Raw genomic sequence first — 21492 nt, 5'->3', positions numbered from 1 at the left:
ACCTGTTCTCCATCCAATTTCATCACGTGAGTTCCACTAGAGGATGTGGTTGTGTCCTCTGTGTCACTTAACTTGCATTCTCTCCAGCGTTCCACAAGCTTCTTGTTATTCCTTAACTGAACTTTGGGGTGAGGATCTAGTACGTGTTTGTGTGCATCTTTACTTTCATTCTTTGGCTCTACATTATATAACCAGTCAAAGTACTCCGACTCCACCAGACACTGACCATCATTTTCTTCTTGGTGACCGCCGTCAGCATCATTCTTTCTTGTGATGGGTTTTGACTTAATCAGTGCAGTAGAGTGCCACACTGCCTCGTCTTTGTGGCAGGTAGATTTACAAAAGTGCACCACTGGCACCGTGGACAGAGATACCATACTTGTTCCTCCATAGGCCGGTTCATTTTTATCTGCCAGAACTTCTTCACTAATACTGTCCTCTACATCATAACTCATGAATGCATTTTGTTTTGTTTTGAATTTGTCAATGGCTGCTTCCTTTTTCCATTTCTTACCCCATGCAGCCATTGTCCATCCACTTTTGGTCGTGGACGATGGCTTCTTCTCACTCAACATCTTGGAGCTTGTACTGAGTTTGTTGTTGATTTGTGCCTGCCTATTCAAAGGTTCAATACGGTTGGGATCTATCATTATGTTACATTTCTTCTGTTCTTCCCACCCCAGTACCGAGGGTGCTTCTTCTGAAATATAAACCGTACTCCATGTGCTTCCCTTCATATAGCTCAATTTTGCTTCTCTACACCCCGTTAGGTTAATGTTTTCTCCTGTGTATGTTATCGGGGACGTTTCAGTTTCCTTCAATTCATTCCCTTGTGTCACAACCAATTTACTTTTCCATATACCCCTGTTTATCAATGTGCAGTTCGAACCTGAATCAGCGATAACGTCAATCCCAACTCCATTTATGTCTATGGTACTCTCAGGTTTGGTTTCACTCATGTTAAAATCATTTTTGCAATCACCACTTTCCCGGTGAATTTTGTCACTTTGTGCGTTGGCAAACAGTTTTTGTTCGTAAAGTTCACTTAAGTCATCCTTCACCTCCTCAAATACGTTACTGTTCGCTACCTTCTTGGCTTCTTTTCCTGGTGGGGGTAAGATGCACATTATGTTTTTATCCATGTTGCTGCTGCTATCAAATTCGACTTGTATAATTTCCCTTTTATGTGTTGGCCGTGCCGTGGTTTCTACCTATATGTTGTGGATGATGCGCTTTGTTCAGTTGGTCTTCTTCACTCTTGAAGTTCAGTTCGGATTCATCTCCCGTAGCTCATTGAGTTTATTTTTAATGGATTTTATGGGGTTGTGTGTTAAGACTTTGTCACTTAACTGGGCATACTTATGTCCTTACGTTTCCACTTATCTGCCCATTTAGCGCATGACGTGCATTTAATTTCTAAAAGCTTTTCCTTGACAAGTTGCTAGAAAGTTCCTCTAAGGGGTACTGGTCTTATTCACTTATGTGCAGTACCACTCGCTTTCGTTATTTCTTGGGATATGTGTGTGTAAGCAGTTGCGGCCTTCAACGGCAAGGTGGCGCTGCTGCGAGAGGTGTGTCGTTCTCCCCTTCGCGCCCAAAGAGTTGAGGAAAACTCACGATAGCCGAGCGCCGCTGAGGTATGTCAGCCGCATACACTTTAAGGTTCTCGGATCCCTGACTTCAAAGTGGGCTACTCATCGCGTTGAATTATACAGAAAAAAACCCAGAAGGACGGCTGACGCTCAATGGTGCAGATGGGTCTCTTCGCCTCGCGCTTACGGACTGTTAAACAATCAAGGGTTTACGACGTTGCACTTCATTATCACTTAAGACACGGCTAATCAGTCATGCGTGGCACTAATCTTTGACACTGTGGAGAACTCTATGCCTTAAGATCCTTTAAATGCTTATGTGCTCGTTTGGTCATAGAGATGGTCGTGTGCATGAGCATTTGTGGCCTTTGACAACCAGGTGGCGCTGCTGCGTGAAGTGCGTAGTTCTCACCTTCGCGCCAATGTGCTGAGGAAAACTCTACGACAGCCGAGCGCCGTCAAGGTCTGCCAGCCACAACCTCCCTCAAGCTCCCCAACGTGCAGCTTCAAGGTAAGCTAACCACTCCATAGAATATACTGATGACACTCGCCGATGCCGATTCACTTTTAACATTTAAATGAGCCTCTTCGCCTCGCGCTGAGGAAAGTCACCCTTCTTCTTTCAGATTGCCAGACAATCAAGGGTTTGCGCCGTTCTAAATGCACCTCACTCTCACTCAGGACGCAGCTTATTTGTTATGCGCTGCACTTAACTTCGACAATGTGAGGAATTTGACACGTTAAATCCTTTCAATGTCAATGTTCTTTTAGTAGGTGATTCTTTGTTTTCCTCAGAGCGTTAACTAGTTTGGCCCTGGGTTTACGCTGAAAGTGGGGTGGGTTACTTAACACGCTTAAACATCGTTAAATGCGGCTGCAGACGTTATATTAGTATGGGTTCCTGCTTCGCTCACTTCACCTCCACCCGGCTACCCGGCTCACCTCATGGACTCGCTCAGATTCCAGTGGTCTTGCGTTTTTCTTTTCTTTCACTGTTACCACAAAAACGCTCGAAGTTTCATCAGTATCCACCGGTCACTGTCAATCTCTAGGAAGTCCAAAGTTCACTTATCACTATCACTTTTCAAATACTAGCCGAGATTCACGGAGGTTGATCAGTTTCCTCACCATACTTCACGGCTCACCATATTGACTTGCGCAGGATCCAGTTATACTTAACTCGAGTCTTACTCCGTCAGTTTCACAAGAACGCTCGAGTTTGAATGATAATCACTGGTCGAATCCCCTGCTAATCGTCAATGGTTCATTTCACATTCGACTTACTCACAAGTCGATGGCTCATTTCACGCTCGACTCACTCAAAAGCCGGCTTGCCGAAATCACGGAGCTGTTCTTAGCCCTTCACATTCGACTTACTCACAAGTCGATGGCTCATTTCACGCTCGACTCACTCAAAAGCCGGCTTGCCGAAATCACGGAGCTGTTCTTAGCCCTTGACCTGTTAATCTCAAGCCAGTCGTTCCTTGAACCGGCTGCAGCACCGAGCCTTTAGAAGAAGTTGCTTCCGCATTCAAACTGGAAGGCAGTGGGTTCACGGTGAGGGGCTGGGGTCCTCGTCGCCACTGTTGCAAACAAAGTCAGAGTCAAGGTAAGATGAAGAAGTAGAAGTTTATTATATCATCCCCACACCTTAAGGCGGTGCGTAGGTCAGTTAGTTAGAATCATTATGACAGTTGGGGGCAAGGGAACGGAACCAGGACAGGCGGAATGTAGGGGAACCAATCAGGTGACAGATGATGCCCTCGCGCAGGAGAGCTGGTAGGCACCACTTGCCAAAGGTTGCAGGGGGGAAACTAGAACTAGGTTACAACACCCCTCCCCTAGGAATTTCCACACCATCCCCGAGAGGCCTGGGGAGAGGACCCCCTCCCATGGCCCAATTTCAAAGAGACACTTTTTCTTTCAATTGGATAGGGCAGGGGTACATGAGGAGCAGTGGGGTGTTGCAATTGTGTGCCCCATGCTGGTAGGCTGAGCGGGAGGCCCTGAGCAGCTGCCCACACTGCCCATGCCTAGTGCCAGCCCTGCTCACAGGTACAGTATTACATGAGGGTGAAGGGGTGTTTTTTTTAATGAATAAATGAGTTTAGATAGCGAAACTGCGCAAAGCGTAAATTGTGTACTCGCATGAAATCATACATGCCAATGGACCCGATTCGGACGGGATGCTCCTGATTTTTGTTAAGTGGCTCCCGCCTAAACTTGCCTCTACTGCAGTATTAATCAATGGAGAAAATACGTTCCCCCGTTTTCTACTAAGAAGAAAAAAAAAATCTTCCACTTCCCAGGTTGAAAATGTTGGCATGTATGGTAAAGTGTATTGTACCTTTGTCTCACACACTGTGCACATGCCTAACTTTTCTTTTTCCAGATGTAAGACTACTTTACCAGAGTGATGGCGAATGCGTGAATGTTAGGTGTGTGTTTCCACTTTAATAGCCTGCAAGAGTCTTGTGCGTTACCTAAGAGTCCTAGTTTGGTCCCACAGGTGGCAGTGGTGCAGGGCATTGCCTAGAGAGAGTGACATAGCAAAACGGCCACCATTGGTAACCCTGAGCAGAAGCCGTAGTCCACCTGGGCAGGTCTGAATGACGGTGTGCATGTGATTGACGTGTAGCTGGGGGTAGCCCAGTATGCCTGGTCTGAGTAATGGCATACATAGAGTGTATGTAATGGACCAGTATATATGGATACCAGAGTACGGGTGGACTGAGTGATGGTGTTCATGGGGAGTGAATGTGATGGATTTGTAGATAAAGTGCCCCAGTCTATCGTGGCTGGGCTGTGTAGGACTGTCCTTTGGGAGTGTACAGAGTGGATTGGTAGATTGCGAGCCAGAGCCTGCCCGGGCTAGGCAGAGTGATGGTGTGCCTGGGGGAGTTCATGCGATGAATGTGTAGGTTGGACTGGGGAGTGCATGCCATGCTTGGGGAGATGGTGTGCCGTTGTCTTCGTAGGCTGGCCTAAGTGGCTGTGCATGTGATGGACAGGTAGATGGTGAGGAGGTGCCCAAATCTGGCTGCTCAAAGAGTGCTGTGGATCGAAGATTCTACCTTCCTATGAAGTTTGCTGTAGCAGTCCTCGGGGCGGGTTCCCATGGGGTACCTCTGCTTGGAGTCGTTATAGACCCATACACACGTTTTTTCCCCTTTTTTTTAGGAACTACCTTTGCTTTTAAAATGGCTCTAGGAATCACCTACAGTTAGTTGTGCTTTCTCTTTTCGGTTTCAGTGTTGCATAATCTACGATACACTGGTTTTATAGAGCCAAGTGTGCACTTCTTTTGAGCACCCAGTTTCCTTTCATATGCTTCAAAGGCCATTCGATATCGTTCTTCAGCAGTTTTGTGAGCTGGCAGAGTCACTGTTTAGGCATTCCTAAAAGGGAGCATGGATCGGTTGTCCGTTGGTTGTTGCCTGTTACATTGGTTTCCGCACATTGCTAAGACAAAAGTCACTAGTAAATTCATCGACTTGGGATTGGTATTGGCGAAGAGGGAGCTTACTATGCACTGGTAGTCAAGGAATGCCCCCAACCTGCTGAGTTGGAATAGGGAACTAGTGAAATGGGCGGAGGAGAGTGAGGGGACCTGCAGACTGCGAATGGCTATGCGCACTGGGAATGAAAAGTCGATGGAAATGGTGCGTGCATGGGTGGCACTGGTGGACTTGGTGAAGCACCCGCTTGAGGACGCAGAATACATATTAGAGGGGAGATGGGCGCAGCATGGGACGACTGAACCCGGAGGTTCCTTGCAAGCCTGAGCATATGGTGGGGTCTGGGTAGGGCTAACTGAGGGCATCCACTGACTCTCTCCATGATACTGACCCCTGGGGTTTGGGATGTAAGGGACATGGACTACAGTGGATGCACTAGATGGATATGAATGGACGTTTTAATGAGACAGCGGCATGCCCGGGGCGGGAATGGGTGGTGTGAGTTTCTCAGGGTGTTGGGGGAGGAGGGAAGAGGGAGGGGAAGCGGGGCGGAGGGTGGCATTCACATGATGGATCCTGCTGGGATGTTCATTATGCGGAGGTGCTCTGTGATATTTCCATAAGGCTAGGCACGAGGAGGGGAGGTGAAATGGCATGAGGGTGCTCCTGTTGTCCAACAGATAAGAGGAACTGATACTGAGTGAGAAAGGCAGACCTCATGACATTGAGAAGGGGCGGGGGGGAGGGGTAAATGTACTGGACCTTAATTGCACCGTTTGATTATCTACTGGGCCCTCTGGGCTGTTTTTCTATCATGTCACCTTGAAAAACCAATAAAAATCTGTTTGCAAAATGGATCGGTTGTCCGTTCTTCATGTGTAGGGAGGGGCATGCAAAGTGGAGTTGTTTTTCCTTGTGACATGCATAATTCTCCCATAAAACCTATCGACCACACATATTACACTTAGTTCTCTGCAAGGGGTACTTCCACGTCAAAATCAGGATTTTCAAGAGCATATCTCTGTTATTTGTGTTGCTTAACTGTCACTCTAAGCAAAGTACGTACTTTCAGACAACATGCTTGTGAGCTACCGGGTGCAACACGGCCTCAGAATACTTGTGAGAAAAAGTTCAGCAAGTCATCCACTTGCATATCAAATTCTGCCAAGGTACCTACCGGTGCAGCATGGTTTCAGAGGACTGTCAAGAAAAAAGGTGTGGCAAGTTATACATTCACAGACTAAATGTGTACGAGTTACCGGCATCAACAAACTACAGATAGGTCAGAATTCAGGCGTATCATTACTTGCATAATAAAAACTTCAGCGCCCTACTCCGATGCAATGCGCTGCCAAGGATGTGTTTTAGTTGAGGCCAAACCTATTTTTAAAAGCACTAATCGTATTTTTGGGCAGAATACGTATACATTTAAAGAGAAATATAACATTTTTCTCACATGTGTACAGCATTCAAGTTTGAATTTGGGACTAATAATACACGCCTACATATTCCGTGCTTAATTTTTCAGTCATTCCTTTTTCAATTGTTTTATTACTCAGAGCCATACACTCGACCACCTAATAGGAAGACATATTTGGTCTTGATTCCCATTCTGTTTTACCAGGGAACTGACTAAAATCACTAGATGCTAAACTGAGGAAAAGCAGTAAATACATTGGTGCTCAATTTTCTACTTTCGGAAACAATGATGTCTACTCATTAATCATCAGTAGAGCACGGTCTATTGAACACCATAGTTACAACTGTGAATACAACCGGGTTTTCTTGCAGTCGGTAGCCACACTCCTAAGTTAATTTTTCGAGTGCGAATGCTCACTCGGAGGCCAAACTGTCACTGTCATTTAACCTCTTACCATATTCAAACTCTTCATCAAGTTAGACCTCTTATCTCTGCAAGGCAACCTGCATGACTAGAAGACCATGGTTTATCGGAATAATGCCACTTTTGTGCAAATGCCCTCGCAAACCGGAAGTAATTAGTCAAGTAACAGTTTAAGAAAGAGTTCACCATTTCGAGGGTTTCCAGAACTGGGAAATTCTCTATATTAGTGTCATGCTTTTGGCTTTCAGTCTGACTGCCACAGAATATTTCTTTACTTTTTCCAAAGGATTCCACACAGACAACTCCCCCCCCCCCCCCCCCCAAACTGCCCTGTCAATAACCTGTATCAGAGGTTACCTACCAACTGCAAGTTCAAAATTGCACTCTGTACAAAATTCCGTGGTAAAATAGTGGAGGTAATTTTCCAGGGTACATTAAGTAGGAGTAAGATAGGAAGTTTAATAAGATACATTGAACTCTGGCTCTATTACTATATCGATTCCGAGGTTGGGGAGGGGGGGGGGGGGGCTCTGAGTGAGTCGTTTCAGAGGAGTTTTGAATTTGGAGGCGGCAGCCTTTGGGCTACAGCGACCTCAACCGAGCACAATACTAGGTTTAAAACGAAAATGCTTATCCATATACCCAGTGACTGGTTAGCCTGTTGAGTACATTTTACAGGTCAAATTGGCAAGTGTCTTTCATGAGTAAGTGTGACTTAATCCTGGAATAAGTAGACCGTAAACTACACCCCCTCAGATGGTTGTGAATCTAGGCGATGACAAATGTGCACTTCATATTGAAATGGCACCTCTTAAAATGTATGCCCAAATGGCAACTACGCCTCAAAAACGTATTTCTATTTAATCAAACAGTGCACAATACTGTGTTTACTCCTTGGTTGCACAAGGCATACAATTGTGTTAGATGCCTACTTATATGAGCAACCCATTTTCTAAGTGACCGTGTTCTCCTGGACATAATGTATGGTGTAATGCGTCTCATTTATTTTTAACTTCTTTGTTTTGGAGGGTGTTCACATTGTTTTAGAGCGTTTTTATAGACTATTTTATGCTGAGGGGAAAATATCACCAGCATCTAGATTTATTTTAATCCACCAGTAGTTGAGAATCTCCAACTCCGATATCCACAAGTGTGTACCTAGAAGCAAGCCTTATAAATTTCATAAATGAGGCTAGTAACTAAAACAACTTGGCAGCAAGTGCTTCCGTAATTATGTAGCTGTATAGTAACATTGGTCCCTCACATTAATTTGCTTTTGCGTTAAACACAGAGATACAATGACATCTATGATCTTATATCCAAATGGATGTTTATATTTCAATAAAAGAATTTCACAAAAACTTAAAAAGTGGAACAAATTACAACAAACAAAACAGGTTGCCAAACTCTGGAATTGGACATGTTGGCCAGAATACAAGTAAGCATTGTGAGCCAAGGAACATACACATTAACACCTTAGAACTTTGCAATAACAAAATTCTCAATTCTGTCAAGGTGCTGGAGTCGACATTTCGATCCCTTAACTAGGTTATGGGATCATAAGGAAATTATAATTGTTGCCTGAGAACAATGTCTGTGGTTAGGATCCACAATGTAGGTCCAGGTAAGCGTGGGCCTCCCATATCAGAAGCAGACTGATAATGTTGGTAAGGTCCGAATCTTGTGCGCATTGCTTCAAGGTCGCATTAGAGTGGAAGCTGGGCGTCTGGGTCGGCGTCTGGGGGAATTGCAGGAGTCTTGTATGCAATGCTTCAGTAGGTCGTGATGGGGTAGAATAGACGCTGGGCATCAGCGTCTGCCCGGGTGGGGCTTCAGGATCAGGGAATAAGCAGGAATGAAAAGCAAATCGAAGACCTCTTCACGGCACGCTGACCGCGGGTTCACCATGGTTTTGGTTATGCACCCGGTCTGCTTTTGATTCCTGCTTATCCCTCGGATCCTGAAGCTCTGTCTGGGCTGACCCTGATGCCTGGCGTCGACTCTACTCCCTCACGACCTATCGAAGCATTGCGTACAAGATCCCCACAATTCCCCTGAACCGTGGAATCCCCCCCACCCCCGGGCCAATCCAGACGACCGGCCTCCACTCTATCATGATCTTGATGCAAAGCGCACAAGATTCGGTCCTTACCAGCATTATCAGTCTGCTACTGGTTACGTGGGAGGTCCACGCTCACCTGGTCCTTCATTGTGGATCCTAACTGCAGACCTTGTTCTCAGGCATAAATTATAATGTCCTGATGATCCCATTACCTAGTTAAGGGATCGAAACGTCGACTTCAGCACCTTGACACAAATGAGAATTTTGTTTTTGCAAACGGCTATGGTGCAAATGTCTATGTTCCTTGGCTCACAATGCTCACTTGTATTCTGGGCAACATGTCTAATGCTGGAGTTTGGCAACCTGTTTTGTTTGTTGTAATTTGCCCCACTTTTTTTGTTCTTTGTGCAATTCTTGTATTGAAGTATAAACATCTATTTGAATATAAGAACATAGATGTCATTGTATCTCTGTGTTAAATGCAAAAGCAAATTTCATGTTGTGAGGGACCATTGTTTCTATCCAGATACTCACACCCAAGGTCCCTTCTGCACAGCTTCGGTGTCCCCTTGTCTCTTCAAAATATACATCTGTAATTATGTAGGGCATTACCTGTAAAATAGTTGCTTTATTCCCTCATGTGGAACATGGTAGTGACATATTTTAACGGCAAAATTCCTTTTATGTGGGGTCCAACATAGTGCATATCATTAAAATCCAGCATAGTTCCTGTATTCGTGAGCTGGCTGTATAAATTAATTCCAATTAGATTCAATGTACGAAAACGCAATAAGTGGATATCTACTCTTGGTACTTTGTTGGGCAGCCCTGCTTCAAGCGATCAGTTTAAAACATTTTTTTATCATTATATTGCCGGCTTGTTCCCTTGTTTGGTGAAGCTGTTTCTTTATCCCTCACCCAATATTATCGCCTCACAACCCATCACACATATTGGAAAGTTAACACTGCTTCCTATGTCTCCCTCTCCTCCCCCCACTTTCTTCAATCGGTGGTCTCGGTAATTGTCCTTCCCGAAGGTCAAGCCATCAGCTGCAGTTCTCCTTTGCCATGTTGAGAACTACCTTTATTTAAATGTCTTAAAAACAACTAGTCAAGTATTTGTATTGCTGGTTTAGATTTCCTTCCATGCACGATAAATCAATGACCAATTATATTAATTCAATAGTATTATGTGCTTGAATTCCTAGAAAGCGCACAAAGCTTGACAGTAACCAAATTATCTTGTCGTCGGTAATCTTGCAGTGTGAAGTGGTCTTCGAACGGATTTACAATGAACACACAGACTGTGCAGCTGCCTAGCAGAGCACACAGAGCACGTACCATGCTATGCCGCTGGTCTTTACTAGAGTGGGCAGTAGAGATCAGGGATATGGTCTTGTCATCCTCTGCGCGTCTTATTGTATTTTCTGGCTGCCACGTGTCCTTTTCCACGAAAAGGCTTTGTGTGCTCAGCCCTGTTGATGGATATTGCGCTGTTGCTCCGATTTCGGAGAAAGGATTAGGCGTTAATTGTGTCTTTATGCTTCCTCTGCTCTTGGTTTCCGCAGGGTATCCTTGGGGGTCCAGCTAAGTACCTGTCGTCTGTTTGATAGGAGCGTGAAAGGGCCCCAGAAGACCTACTGAGCAATGCCCAATATGTCATTGCTCGTGTCCCAGCTGCCAGCGTGTGGGAGTATTGATGAGGTGGCAAGGATATCGAGCTGCCTCAGCTCTCTTCATCAGCCTGACTACACAAGATCCTGGACTTTTGTCGCTTAGTATGGATCACGCAACGCTCCATGTCCATCACATCTATCCTTCTGCGACCCCTTCAAGCTTGCGGAGTTCGCTGCGCGGTCTGAGATTAGGCTTGGAGTTCTAAGAGTGGAGGAATCGATAGGACCAGTCAAGGCCACAGCGAGAGACCAAAATGTTATATGCTTAATTTGTCGTATAAGGACCAAGTTCTACTACCGTTTCTCAGACAATAGCTAGTATTGGGTGTAGAGCTCCCCTCTAAGAGCTTGTGTGAAATACTTTTGCTTTTAAAATGGTTTATTTCGAATTAAAGGTCTGTTATATCAATGCAAAATGGCTATAACAGCAGCAGCTTATTCTATAAGACACTGTTTGAAATTCCATGAATGAAAAGCCTATTGCTTACCCCTTATTTTGCTTTAATATCAAACATATCACAAAATCTGACCATTCTTTCAAAGAATACTTCTATGCATTTAGTGGTTAGGAGACTAATTTCCCAAAGCGCTGTTGACAAAATGCCTCCACCCACAATGCAGACACAGCAGGAGGACCACGCACACCCAAACAATGTCTTTATCCAGAAGGTAGGCACAGCATCAAAAACAAACAAAACACACTAACACTCTCTGACCTCACTCTTTTACCCCCAACCGTATGGGCAGCAGGAGTAACATCTCCCTTAGCACACAACTGATGGGCAGCACTGGCAGGAGCAGTTCAAGAGTGCCCCATACAGGGCAGGCAGATCCGTGTAATGGCAGTACATGATTTCTTCACATGCACAGAACAGTCACAACCACAACAAAGGGAGCAGCTGCCCAAGTTTCCCTCGTACACATTTGGACAGCACACACAAGAGCAGTGCAGGCTTCTGTCTTGGACTTGCAGCAGATAAAGCGCAGGTAGCCTCGGTTCAAGCTTCCTTCGCTCTGCATAGTTACAGCAAGAACAGCAGCAGGGTAGGTCTGTGTCACATAGAACTGGCACTGAACAGGTAGCATCTTTCTCCTCCTCCCTGTACACCCATTTTTATGTCCTCCCATTGGAGGAGACAAATCATGGGCTTCATGGGCCACCACTCCAGAGGTAATTGCACAGGTCACCCATGAAGAAATAGCATACAAATATTAAAAAACATTGAGTTTAGGGGCGTCAGCTTGCTTTTACTCCAAGAATGGTTCATTTGGTGCCGTCCTAAAATGCCACATCTTTCTGTGATTTGTTAAAGACTTGCAATCTTTTGCACCATCACCCGCCCACAATGGAATGGAAGAATATGGATATATTCAAGTCCATTGTGGTTTGTTGATGGTCTATATTCATGGGGTCAGGGCTTCACTGCCCCGAAGAGCTGAGGAAGATCCCGGCTTATACACTGTAGTACAGGGGTGGGCATTGGATGGATGGGCTCTACATCTGACACCCTAAGGCTTTCTGTACAAGGTACTTTCAATGCTAAACCATCTTGGCCCAAACCTAAGCCTCTTATATCCTGACACTTTACTAAGGGTTGAGGAGCACCTGTGTGAAAAATGTAATAATCTGTTCACGGTGTGGTTTGTCTAACAATCGTACAATTAGTAATTTGAGTTAGTATTGCAACACAAATGGCGTTTGGTAACTGGAGAACTTCCAAAGCGGAAGTGCCTTAGTACCATATTAATCTGATGAAAGGTGTTCCTGGCTCACTCTTCAGGGACAGCAATGAGTTTCAATTGTGAAGCTCCTATTATTTGCAGCAGGTATTGTCTGACTTTCCCTGGAAATGAAATGGAGGACATTTTCCTGGTAATCCCTCTATAATACCTGTGATTGGCTCAACAGAAAGCTGTCTAACAACAAGCTGCCTGAACCCCATGACCGCTTCCTTTCGCTAACTGAGCATGGTCTTCGAATTCACACCTCCCAGGTGGATGCGAGAAGGCCCTTGCATCTTCCTTGGGAACAGATTTCCAGCAGTCTTCTGTTTGTCATCCTGTGGTGCCACCCCATGCAGAAAGAAGGCAATCCATGTCGACTGAAACCCCTTTGCTATGCTAGTTTTCTGAATGCCACCACACTGTAACATACACTTGGGTCCTAGCGGTCTGCATAGACATTTTACAACCATGTTACCCCATCATGAATTTTGCTTACTCTAGATTTGAGCTGTAACTGGATGTACGATCATAACAACCACAGTGAAGGAAATGGGCCCTGTAGCCCAAACATACAAGGAAAGTTAGACCTGGACTCTAGTAGAGGGCAGGAACACCAAGTGCGGTGGTTAATACTAGCCCCGTCTACAGCGGTCTAAATCAGCAGGCGTGTTCGTTCTCTTCAATGTGTTTTCATTCTTCTTTAATGATCTACATCTTGCTGGTGTTTGTGGGTGATGTGATGTGAAAAGGAAACTGTTCAAAGAGTATTTTGCCTAAAGCAGTGTAACGTTTGGGGTTGGCACAGAGTACTGTGTAAGACAACAAGTGTGAACACTGGAGTGAGAAAAATGTAAGACGGTTGGTTTGCAAAGGAAGATAAAGAATTGCAGTGAATGGAACGCTTCTATCTGCAGCATAGGATGGCATCTACAAAAGGCCTGGCCTTTTTGGCACCATTTCTAGGGCACAGCCAGCCGCGACTAGCCTGTCTATGCTTGCTATGCCCTCACCCCTATCACAACAGCGGCACAGCCTGGACCTCCTCCCTTTTACACTGGAAGCACAACCTAACCTCTCTAAAATTACACTGAATAGCATGACCTTTTACATATCACACCAGGTGCACATGCTGCCCCCATTACACTAGCTGCAGAGGCTGGCTTCTTATGCCCTCACCCCTATCACAACAGCGGCACAGCGGCTCCTCCCTTTTACACTGGAAGCACAACCTAACCTCTCCAAAATTACACTGAATAGCATGACCTTTTACATATCACACCAGATGCACATGCTGCCCCCATTACACTAGCTGCAGAGGCTGGCTTCTTATGCCCTCACCCCTATCACAACAGCGGCACAGCGGCTCCTCCCTTTTACACTGGAAGCACAACCTAACCTCTCCAAAATTACACTGAATAGCATGACCTTTTACATATCACACCAGGTGCACATGCTGCCCCCATTACACTAGCTGCAGAGGCTGGCTTCTTATGCCCTCACCCCTATCACAACAGCGGCACAGCGGCTCCTCCCTTTTACACTGGAAGCACAACCTAACCTCTCCAAAATTACACTGAATAGCATGACCTTTTACATATCACACCAGGTGCACATGCTGCCCCCATTACACTAGCTGCAGAGGCTGGCTTCTTATGCCCTCACCCCTATCACAACAGCGGCACAGCGGCTCCTCCCTTTTACACTGGAAGCACAACCTAACCTCTCCAAAATTACACTGAATAGCATGACCTTTTACATATCACACCAGGTGCACATGCTGCCCCCATTACACTAGCTGCAGAGGCTGGCTTCTTATGCCCTCACCCCTATCACAACAGCGGCACAGCGGCTCCTCCCTTTTACACTGGAAGCACAACCTAACCTCTCCAAAATTACACTGAATAGCATGACCTTTTACATATCACACCAGATGCACATGCTGCCCCCATTACACTAGCTGCAGAGGCTGGCTTCTTATGCCCTCACCCCTATCACAACAGCGGCACAGCGGCTCCTCCCTTTTACACTGGAAGCACAACCTAACCTCTCCAAAATTACACTGAATAGCATGACCTTTTACATATCACACCAGGTGCACATGCTGCCCCCATTACACTAGCTGCAGAGGCTGGCTTCTTTTGGTCCTGCCCCTTCTCACTCTGGCCTGAATTAATAAAAGTAATAAAACAACACTTTGGAGTCCTGCACGACAAGGATAGCCATATCTACAGAGAGATGGCACTCTCCTCTCTAGCGATGGTGCAGAATTTACTGCCAAGCGCCACGCCATAGTGCTAGGGTGTGTGCGTGAGTCCAGCAGAGTGCATAGTGGGGGGACTTTTCAGTATTTCACCCCTGATCTCCTTCTTCGTGGTGTCGTCCAATATTTGGACTTCTTCTACGTTCCATGGCATGACAAACATGCACGAATCAACCAATATTTATGCTCGGATTTCGAGCTGTTGAATTGCTGAACGAATAGCTCAATTTTCCATGTTGACAGGGTAATATTTGATTCCCTCCTGTAAATGTAATTCTGGCCTCGTCATTGCATCACTCGTAATGTTTAATCAGAGCCTTGGCTGCAAATCACTTGTTTTCTCTCCACGCTTAAATGCTGTTGAGCCAAAGATCCTCCTGGGCACATACACAGCGTTATCCCGCTCTGAGTAACAGGGATTATGTCGGCTTACCGGGCTCCAGGAGCTTCTATATCTGTTGTATGAGTGATGCCTGGTATCAGCAAGGCATCAACACTCCTAGGACTATACAAGGAAATGCGACAATGCACCCTTAACCTGCCATGATTGCAACACAAACCCTTCCAGAGGTTGCCTTCATGCTGCTCACGCTGGCACATGGTAGGTATCCTTACAGGAGAAGGCGCAGCCCACTGGTCCAAGGTTCAGATACCGGCAAGGTGACTTTAACCCTCAGAAGTTGATGAAATTACTACCCCTGACTTGGGTGACAGTAATAGCAGCGTAGGGGCAATTAATCATGTAAAGGGTGTTCCAGAAGTCCAGCATTTATGTCTTATTCTTATGTCAGTGCAGCTCGTACACTTGTTCCAATAACGATTTGTTCACAATGGATTGTGAGAAATGTGATCACCCTTTTTTATTTTTATTTAATCACCTGGAACTATCTATCAAGAATAACATATGCATTATTTTAGAAATGCAATATTGCCTTTAAGGCAGCGATACGGCTCGGAAGAGGTCCTGTAATGAATAAACTATGCTAGCAGTTCCTCGTCTATATACAAGAATGTTTTTTAGGATTGAGTGGGTAGGTACAGATTGTGTTTCTTACTCCTCTGTTGGCTATACCCTCATCCACTCCGATCATGCAACAGTGAAACCTATTACGGCCTGATTAGCAGGTGCATATAGTGTAAGCAACCTATTAACTACAGAGTATATACTCACAAGGGTCATACGCTGGGTTAGCTGTATTGAGTTGCAACATTTCAGGACAAATTATGTTTTTTTTCCGTTGGCTAACACCGGAGTCTTCTACAAGTGTCGGAGCAGGATTGTTTGGAAAACCATTGGCTATGTAATCCTTGTTGGATGCCACTGGCCTACCGTGGCCAGGCCATCGCACCCATCAATGAATGAGCATTCCAGCTAGAATCATAGTGGTGTATTCTGACTCAAATTGTAGGAAGTAATATTCAAAGTATCAAGAGCTAACTCTTGGAAAAAATTGTGCAAAACTGCAGTGATTCTTAGATGACTCCTGTGTGCTTGTTCTGTATTCTACACGGTCTCATGCTACCTAGTAACAGGTTTTAATAATGACATTTCTAAGAAGGAAGACTAAACAACAGAAGTTTCCATTGAAGGACCGGATCAATGCCAGGTTTTCAAGAGGACCACCTGGATGCAATTCATTTACATAGATAGTGGCCACCCTTGCAAATCTTTCATGGATTCGGCCTTCCTGGACTAAGGTGGGCTGCCTACTTGAGTAAAAGGTGTTTTACCGGAAGGCATCCTAGATTATAGAATCCTGCCACCTAACTGGTGGCACATGACACTGAACAATTATTCGAGTTAGCGTAATAATGCTTTTCAAGACTGTTTAGGGGGGAATATTTGCTATATATCACTACAGGCATTGTTTCTTCTGGACTCTCCTTACTAATCAATATCTGACTTTGTCTTTGCAGATACAAGAGTTTGGTGACGGGGAAACGAGCCAGAGGCACCATCGCAGTCATCTGGATCCTCTCCTTTGTGATTGGTCTCACTCCACTCATGGGCTGGAACCGGTGGGACGATGAATGTGGGGCCAACAGAACTAAGAACATGAATGAGACGGGCTGGAGCTCCCAGGGATGCTCCATCAATTGCTTGTTTGAGAGTGTGGTTACCATGAGCTACATGGTCTACTTCAACTTCTTTGGATGTGTGTTGCTCCCCTTGCTGCTCATGCTGGGCATCTATATTAAGATATTCATGGTCGCCCGCAAACAGCTGCGGCAGATTGAGCTCAAGTGCATCAGCTCAGACAACTCTCGAACAATCAAGTCCACATTGCAGAAGGAGGTGAATGCCGCAAAGTCGCTGGCGATCATCGTGGGACTTTTTGCCTTCTGCTGGCTACCTGTCCACATCTTGAACTGCTTCACTCTCTTTGCTCCTCACTTGGAAAAGCCAGGTGAGGTGATGTTCATGGGTATCATCCTCTCACATGCCAACTCTGTTGTCAACCCCATCATCTATGCCTACAAAATTCAGGACTTCCGCTGCACATTTCGGAAGATCATCTCCAAGTATTTTGTCTGCCAGAAGGACAATTTTTCCAAGTGCCCAAATGGCAAAGCCAGCCACAACAGACCGATGCAAATCAGCAGCGTGAGTGCAGCCAATGCCATCATATGATACAGTAGTGCCTGCAAAGACACCTCGATCATCATTCCAGTAGTTATGGTTTACAGCGGAACATCTCCCTTGTCCTCTCATTGGCAATGGATGGACATCTTATGCACAGTGGTGGAGTCCGGTCTTATAGGATGTGAAGAATGAACACTTTTAAGAATTGTACATTTGAATTATTTTTATAAAAGAGCCTCATCTATGGATCTTAATGTTTCTTTGTGTGCACATCATTGTGACCTCCTCAGATAGATGTGATGTGTTTCTTCCAAGGTTTGTTCTTTTGGTTGCCATGGTGATCGTAGCCTCTTGTGTTGTTCAGACAGAAACCTCCGTAATTAAAGATGAAATTGTGTTAATACATTATGAGCCGAATGTGTACTAAAGTTAGTGACTTTCCGAAGTTCAGCTTCCTGGAACCTTTCGTACAACAGATGGGCACCTGAGGTGATCTGTGCTACTCTAAGGGTAGTATAAGCAGATAGCCAGAAATAGCTAGCATGATAGGGTTAGCATGCAGGCAGCCGCTCTTGGGAAATCTGCAATAGCTTTGGTACCAAACGATCCTGTTTGTTTTCTAGCTTCCACCTGCTTCATTCTAGTATCTGTTGTGACATTTGTCTTCTACAGGCTGGCTGGTACAATCCTCAGCAAAATGGTGACATGGTAAGCCTGCCAGATAATGGAAAATGCCCCTACTTAGTTTAGGTAAGAGCAGGACTGCATTTCCCAGAATCTCATGGAATGGCGTTTATATTAATAGCCTAGCACTGTTGCTAAAGTAGCATCCAATACACTGTGCCATTGTCCTCTACAATGTAGTGAAAGCAAGATGATTTGAAATCACTAGGAGACAGCATCTAAAAATGCATCTTGCATTATCAGATTGAGAATGCAGTTCAAAATCCTTTGACATGTCGCATTTAGGTATTGTTTCCACTCAGTCTGGTGGTTTCAGGACGTTCCGACCTGCAGTTTTAATCTGACTAAGTTGAGAAGAGGGTGGCAGAGACTGTAGTTCAGAACCTCATGGCATCCTCAAACCTGGCCCAGGTATCAGCCTTAAACTGTGGTGAGACAATTACATGTCATCAGACCAGGTCTTGAAAGCTCTCCTGCCTCCTCATGCTCTGAGTGCAGAGAACACTAAAAATGGCATCATATTTGCTGGTAGGGCGGTTAATACAAATATTAGCTGAAAGACACCCAAATATTAACTAGGAAAAGAAAAAAGCACGCCTGCGCTTACATTGTCTCTGCTACCTCAAATTTGGTCTTGTCCAGACTGGTCGATTTCGCCAGGAAGCAGTGAAGAGACAATAACAGAGACCAGCTACACACAATGTTGTTGTGTGTGTGTTTTTTTTAAAACCATATTGTTTCTCTAAAGTTCATCAAGCTCCCCTCAAAGTAAAGGACAGCTTAACCCAAAATAGCCTGGGGTAATTGTCAGAAAGGTCCAAACATGAATGAAAGAGTGATTTAATTTTTTTTTTTTCCATTGTGTGATTTTTAATATTTTTTTTAATTGTGACACACCACTTAATGCTTCATGGGCAGCTGCAGTGGAGTCGTATCCCTGCCCTTTCTTAATACGGATAGGGACACAACTCCTTTTTTCTCGAGTACAATATCTGGACCACCTTTTGGCAATTCCTTTTTGTGGAGTGAATTGGAGTTAAAGGGGAAGTATTATTTTTTTTTTTAAGTTGGTCCTTTGTGAAACAAGCCTAAACACAATTGGGTGCAGCAGCTTTTCTCTGCTGTCTGTGGCACTCCTAATAAGGAGATACAATTTTTAAATTTCCATATCACTTAAAACTTTACAGAAAAGAGCTTGTGAGGTATTTAATATTGGAAATGTTTTCATTCATCTTCACTTGTTCAAATTTAGATACATCATAACAGCCTGATTTAAAACATTTTTTATAATATTTTCAGTCTGTGCGTCATATGGGTGTGCCTTTTAATCCCTGAAATAAAATAAAAATAGAAAAGTTGCTTCCTCTGTCGGGAAGGGGTAGCATTTTGACGCATTCCCATGTGTTCCTGTCTTGGCAGATCTGGGAATGCGCCAAAATACATGGGTGGATGTGTGGGAACACCCACTCTCACCCCATGTAACGCCTTCTTGGTGCACAGTAATGCAAGGCAGTGACCGTACCCAGGAATGCAGTGCCACAGAAGGTAAATCTGACTTAAGAATTGCGTTGCCCTACGTCACACAAGGGCAATGCAATCCTTTGATAAATCTGGGCCTTAGGTTTTAAGCAGAACACGAAACCACTATCTCTACTGGACACCAACCAGGCTAATATAGTTCCTCAGAATAGGAAGAGCACTCAAAATCAATATGGTGCTTTTAGAGTTCTTTCCTGAACCGGGCATTCTCAGCACAAACCAAAACTTAGCAATGCTCAAGTGACCCTGTCCTACATGCAAACTTATGCCCAGATTTAGGAATAGTTTACCATGCTTTTTTAATGCAGACCCGGTATAAAGTCGTTTGCCTTGGTTTGTAAATAGAGCAGATCACAATTTGCAATGCTTTGAAATAAAAAAGTAATCTTGAGTTACTTTGCAACTGCGAGGCGTAACATGGGTGGCCACATGAGCATTCCCGTGCATCCACCCATCAATTTTGAACCAGATCCATGTCTACAAAGACTTGTAGGTATGGATTTATGATAAAATTTAGCATCTCCCTAGAGATGGTGTAACGAAAAAAAATATCTTTCTCATTGCTTTTTCCTCTTTGCATGTGTGCTGCATTCTTCAGTACATATATATAGATGGAATAGCCTTAAAGCATAGTTTTGGTGCACAAAAACTCGGTGGACCACAACACTGTCACTCGTGCCTGCGTTGGTGCATGGCTGCATAAAATGTGCCAAGTGCATAGAGAGACTAGAACTGTGCCATTTCTTTGTAGATATAGCAAAGTTCTACTCCCCCCAAGTTCACGCAACGCAATGCAGCAAAGCAGTTTTGCTTGCTGCCCGACGTTGCGTGAAGTCTTAGAAAAAATACTGTGACCCACATTTACTACTTCCACCAGACACCAAGTACATTCCATTCTGGGGACTGTAGTCCTGCTTCCGAACAACTGACCAGTTTTCCCAACAGAAGAAAGGCTGTTTTATGTTAGTCCTGCACAAGTTCTACCTAAAAAACCAAAATGAAAATCATACCTGTACATTCGATTTGTTCCATCAAGGTGTACATTTTTAATACAAAGCTGAGAAAACAAGCATTGTCAAAGCCTATAGGTCTGAGTTTAATGTGTTGCATGCAAAAATTCTTTCCATGCGATACAGCATCAACACCAGACCTTTTGGCTTTGGCGGTGGTGCTGCCAGTACTAAACGGTGTGAATATAGGCCCTTTGCAGGAGGACATTGATTTGATAGCTGCTTTCACAATCAAGAGAATGACCGGTGATGGGCACACTCATGGCCTGTGAAGACACAATAAACACCCACAGGTACCACTTGACAAAGAAAGCCAGCAGAGCTGAGCCATAGTTCACATTTTGTGTGGCACGATGACCTACATATGAGTCAACACTCAAAAAGCTATCGGTCTGTTATTGCCTCTATTGTTTTTTAATGAAGGATATGCTTGGGGAGGGCAGTGACAGAAACTCCCCAGAACTTACATTTTAAATGCTGGAAAGTGTGATTGTTACTCGCCAGGCACTTCAAGGCTCAGAGAAAGATCCGAGCTTACAAGCTGTTACTTAAACACTAGAAGCCTGGTCTGCATTTCAGTTTGAAGCATTCAACACTTTATCACAGGACACATGGGAGAGCAGGCACCTTTGCTGACCCCCCGGTGCTGTACAGTGTTTCCAGAATTGTAAAGTCACCTGTATCGAATAGAGCTAATAGGATCTAATTTATTATATAACACAAGTGTAATTGCCTTATTTATTAAAATCACCACTTTTTTTTTTAAACTTTTGTGTAAAACCCCAGGGTTCAAGGAAATAAAATGCCTTATTGTTATTTATACACATGCACTGAATGACTCTTGAAGTTAATGTTTCAGACCTTGCGCTGTGTGAAAAATGTAAATGTTGCACTAAGGAAAATGATGGGACTGTGGTGGGGGTTTGTCATGGGTGTGGGAGGGAGAGGTTATTCACTGTGGGCATCAGAAACTCAGACTTACCCCCAACACCATACCACAATGTGACCAAGATCACTGTCCTTCCAATATAGTGCACTGTTTTATGATGCAAATTTACC

General features: G+C 44.6%; 1 protein-coding gene across 1 annotated transcript in view; it reads left to right on the top strand.

Moving 5' to 3' along the window:
* ADORA2B (adenosine A2b receptor) overlaps positions 1–21263 on the top strand; it is a 132458-nt gene extending 111195 nt beyond the window's left edge. The window contains exon 2 of the mRNA XM_078679992.1: positions 16534–21263. Coding sequence (XP_078536118.1) covers positions 16534–17248 — 715 coding nt within the window. The 3' untranslated portion in view covers positions 17249–21263. The remainder of the gene's footprint in view (positions 1–16533) is intronic.
* The last annotated feature ends 229 nt before the right edge of the window (positions 21264–21492 follow it).

This window comes from Lissotriton helveticus, chromosome 3_1 (genome assembly GCF_964261635.1).
Source record: "Lissotriton helveticus chromosome 3_1, aLisHel1.1, whole genome shotgun sequence".
NCBI classification, from domain to species: Eukaryota; Metazoa; Chordata; class Amphibia; order Caudata; family Salamandridae; genus Lissotriton; species Lissotriton helveticus.
This window is presented reverse-complemented; position numbering and strand designations above follow the sequence as displayed.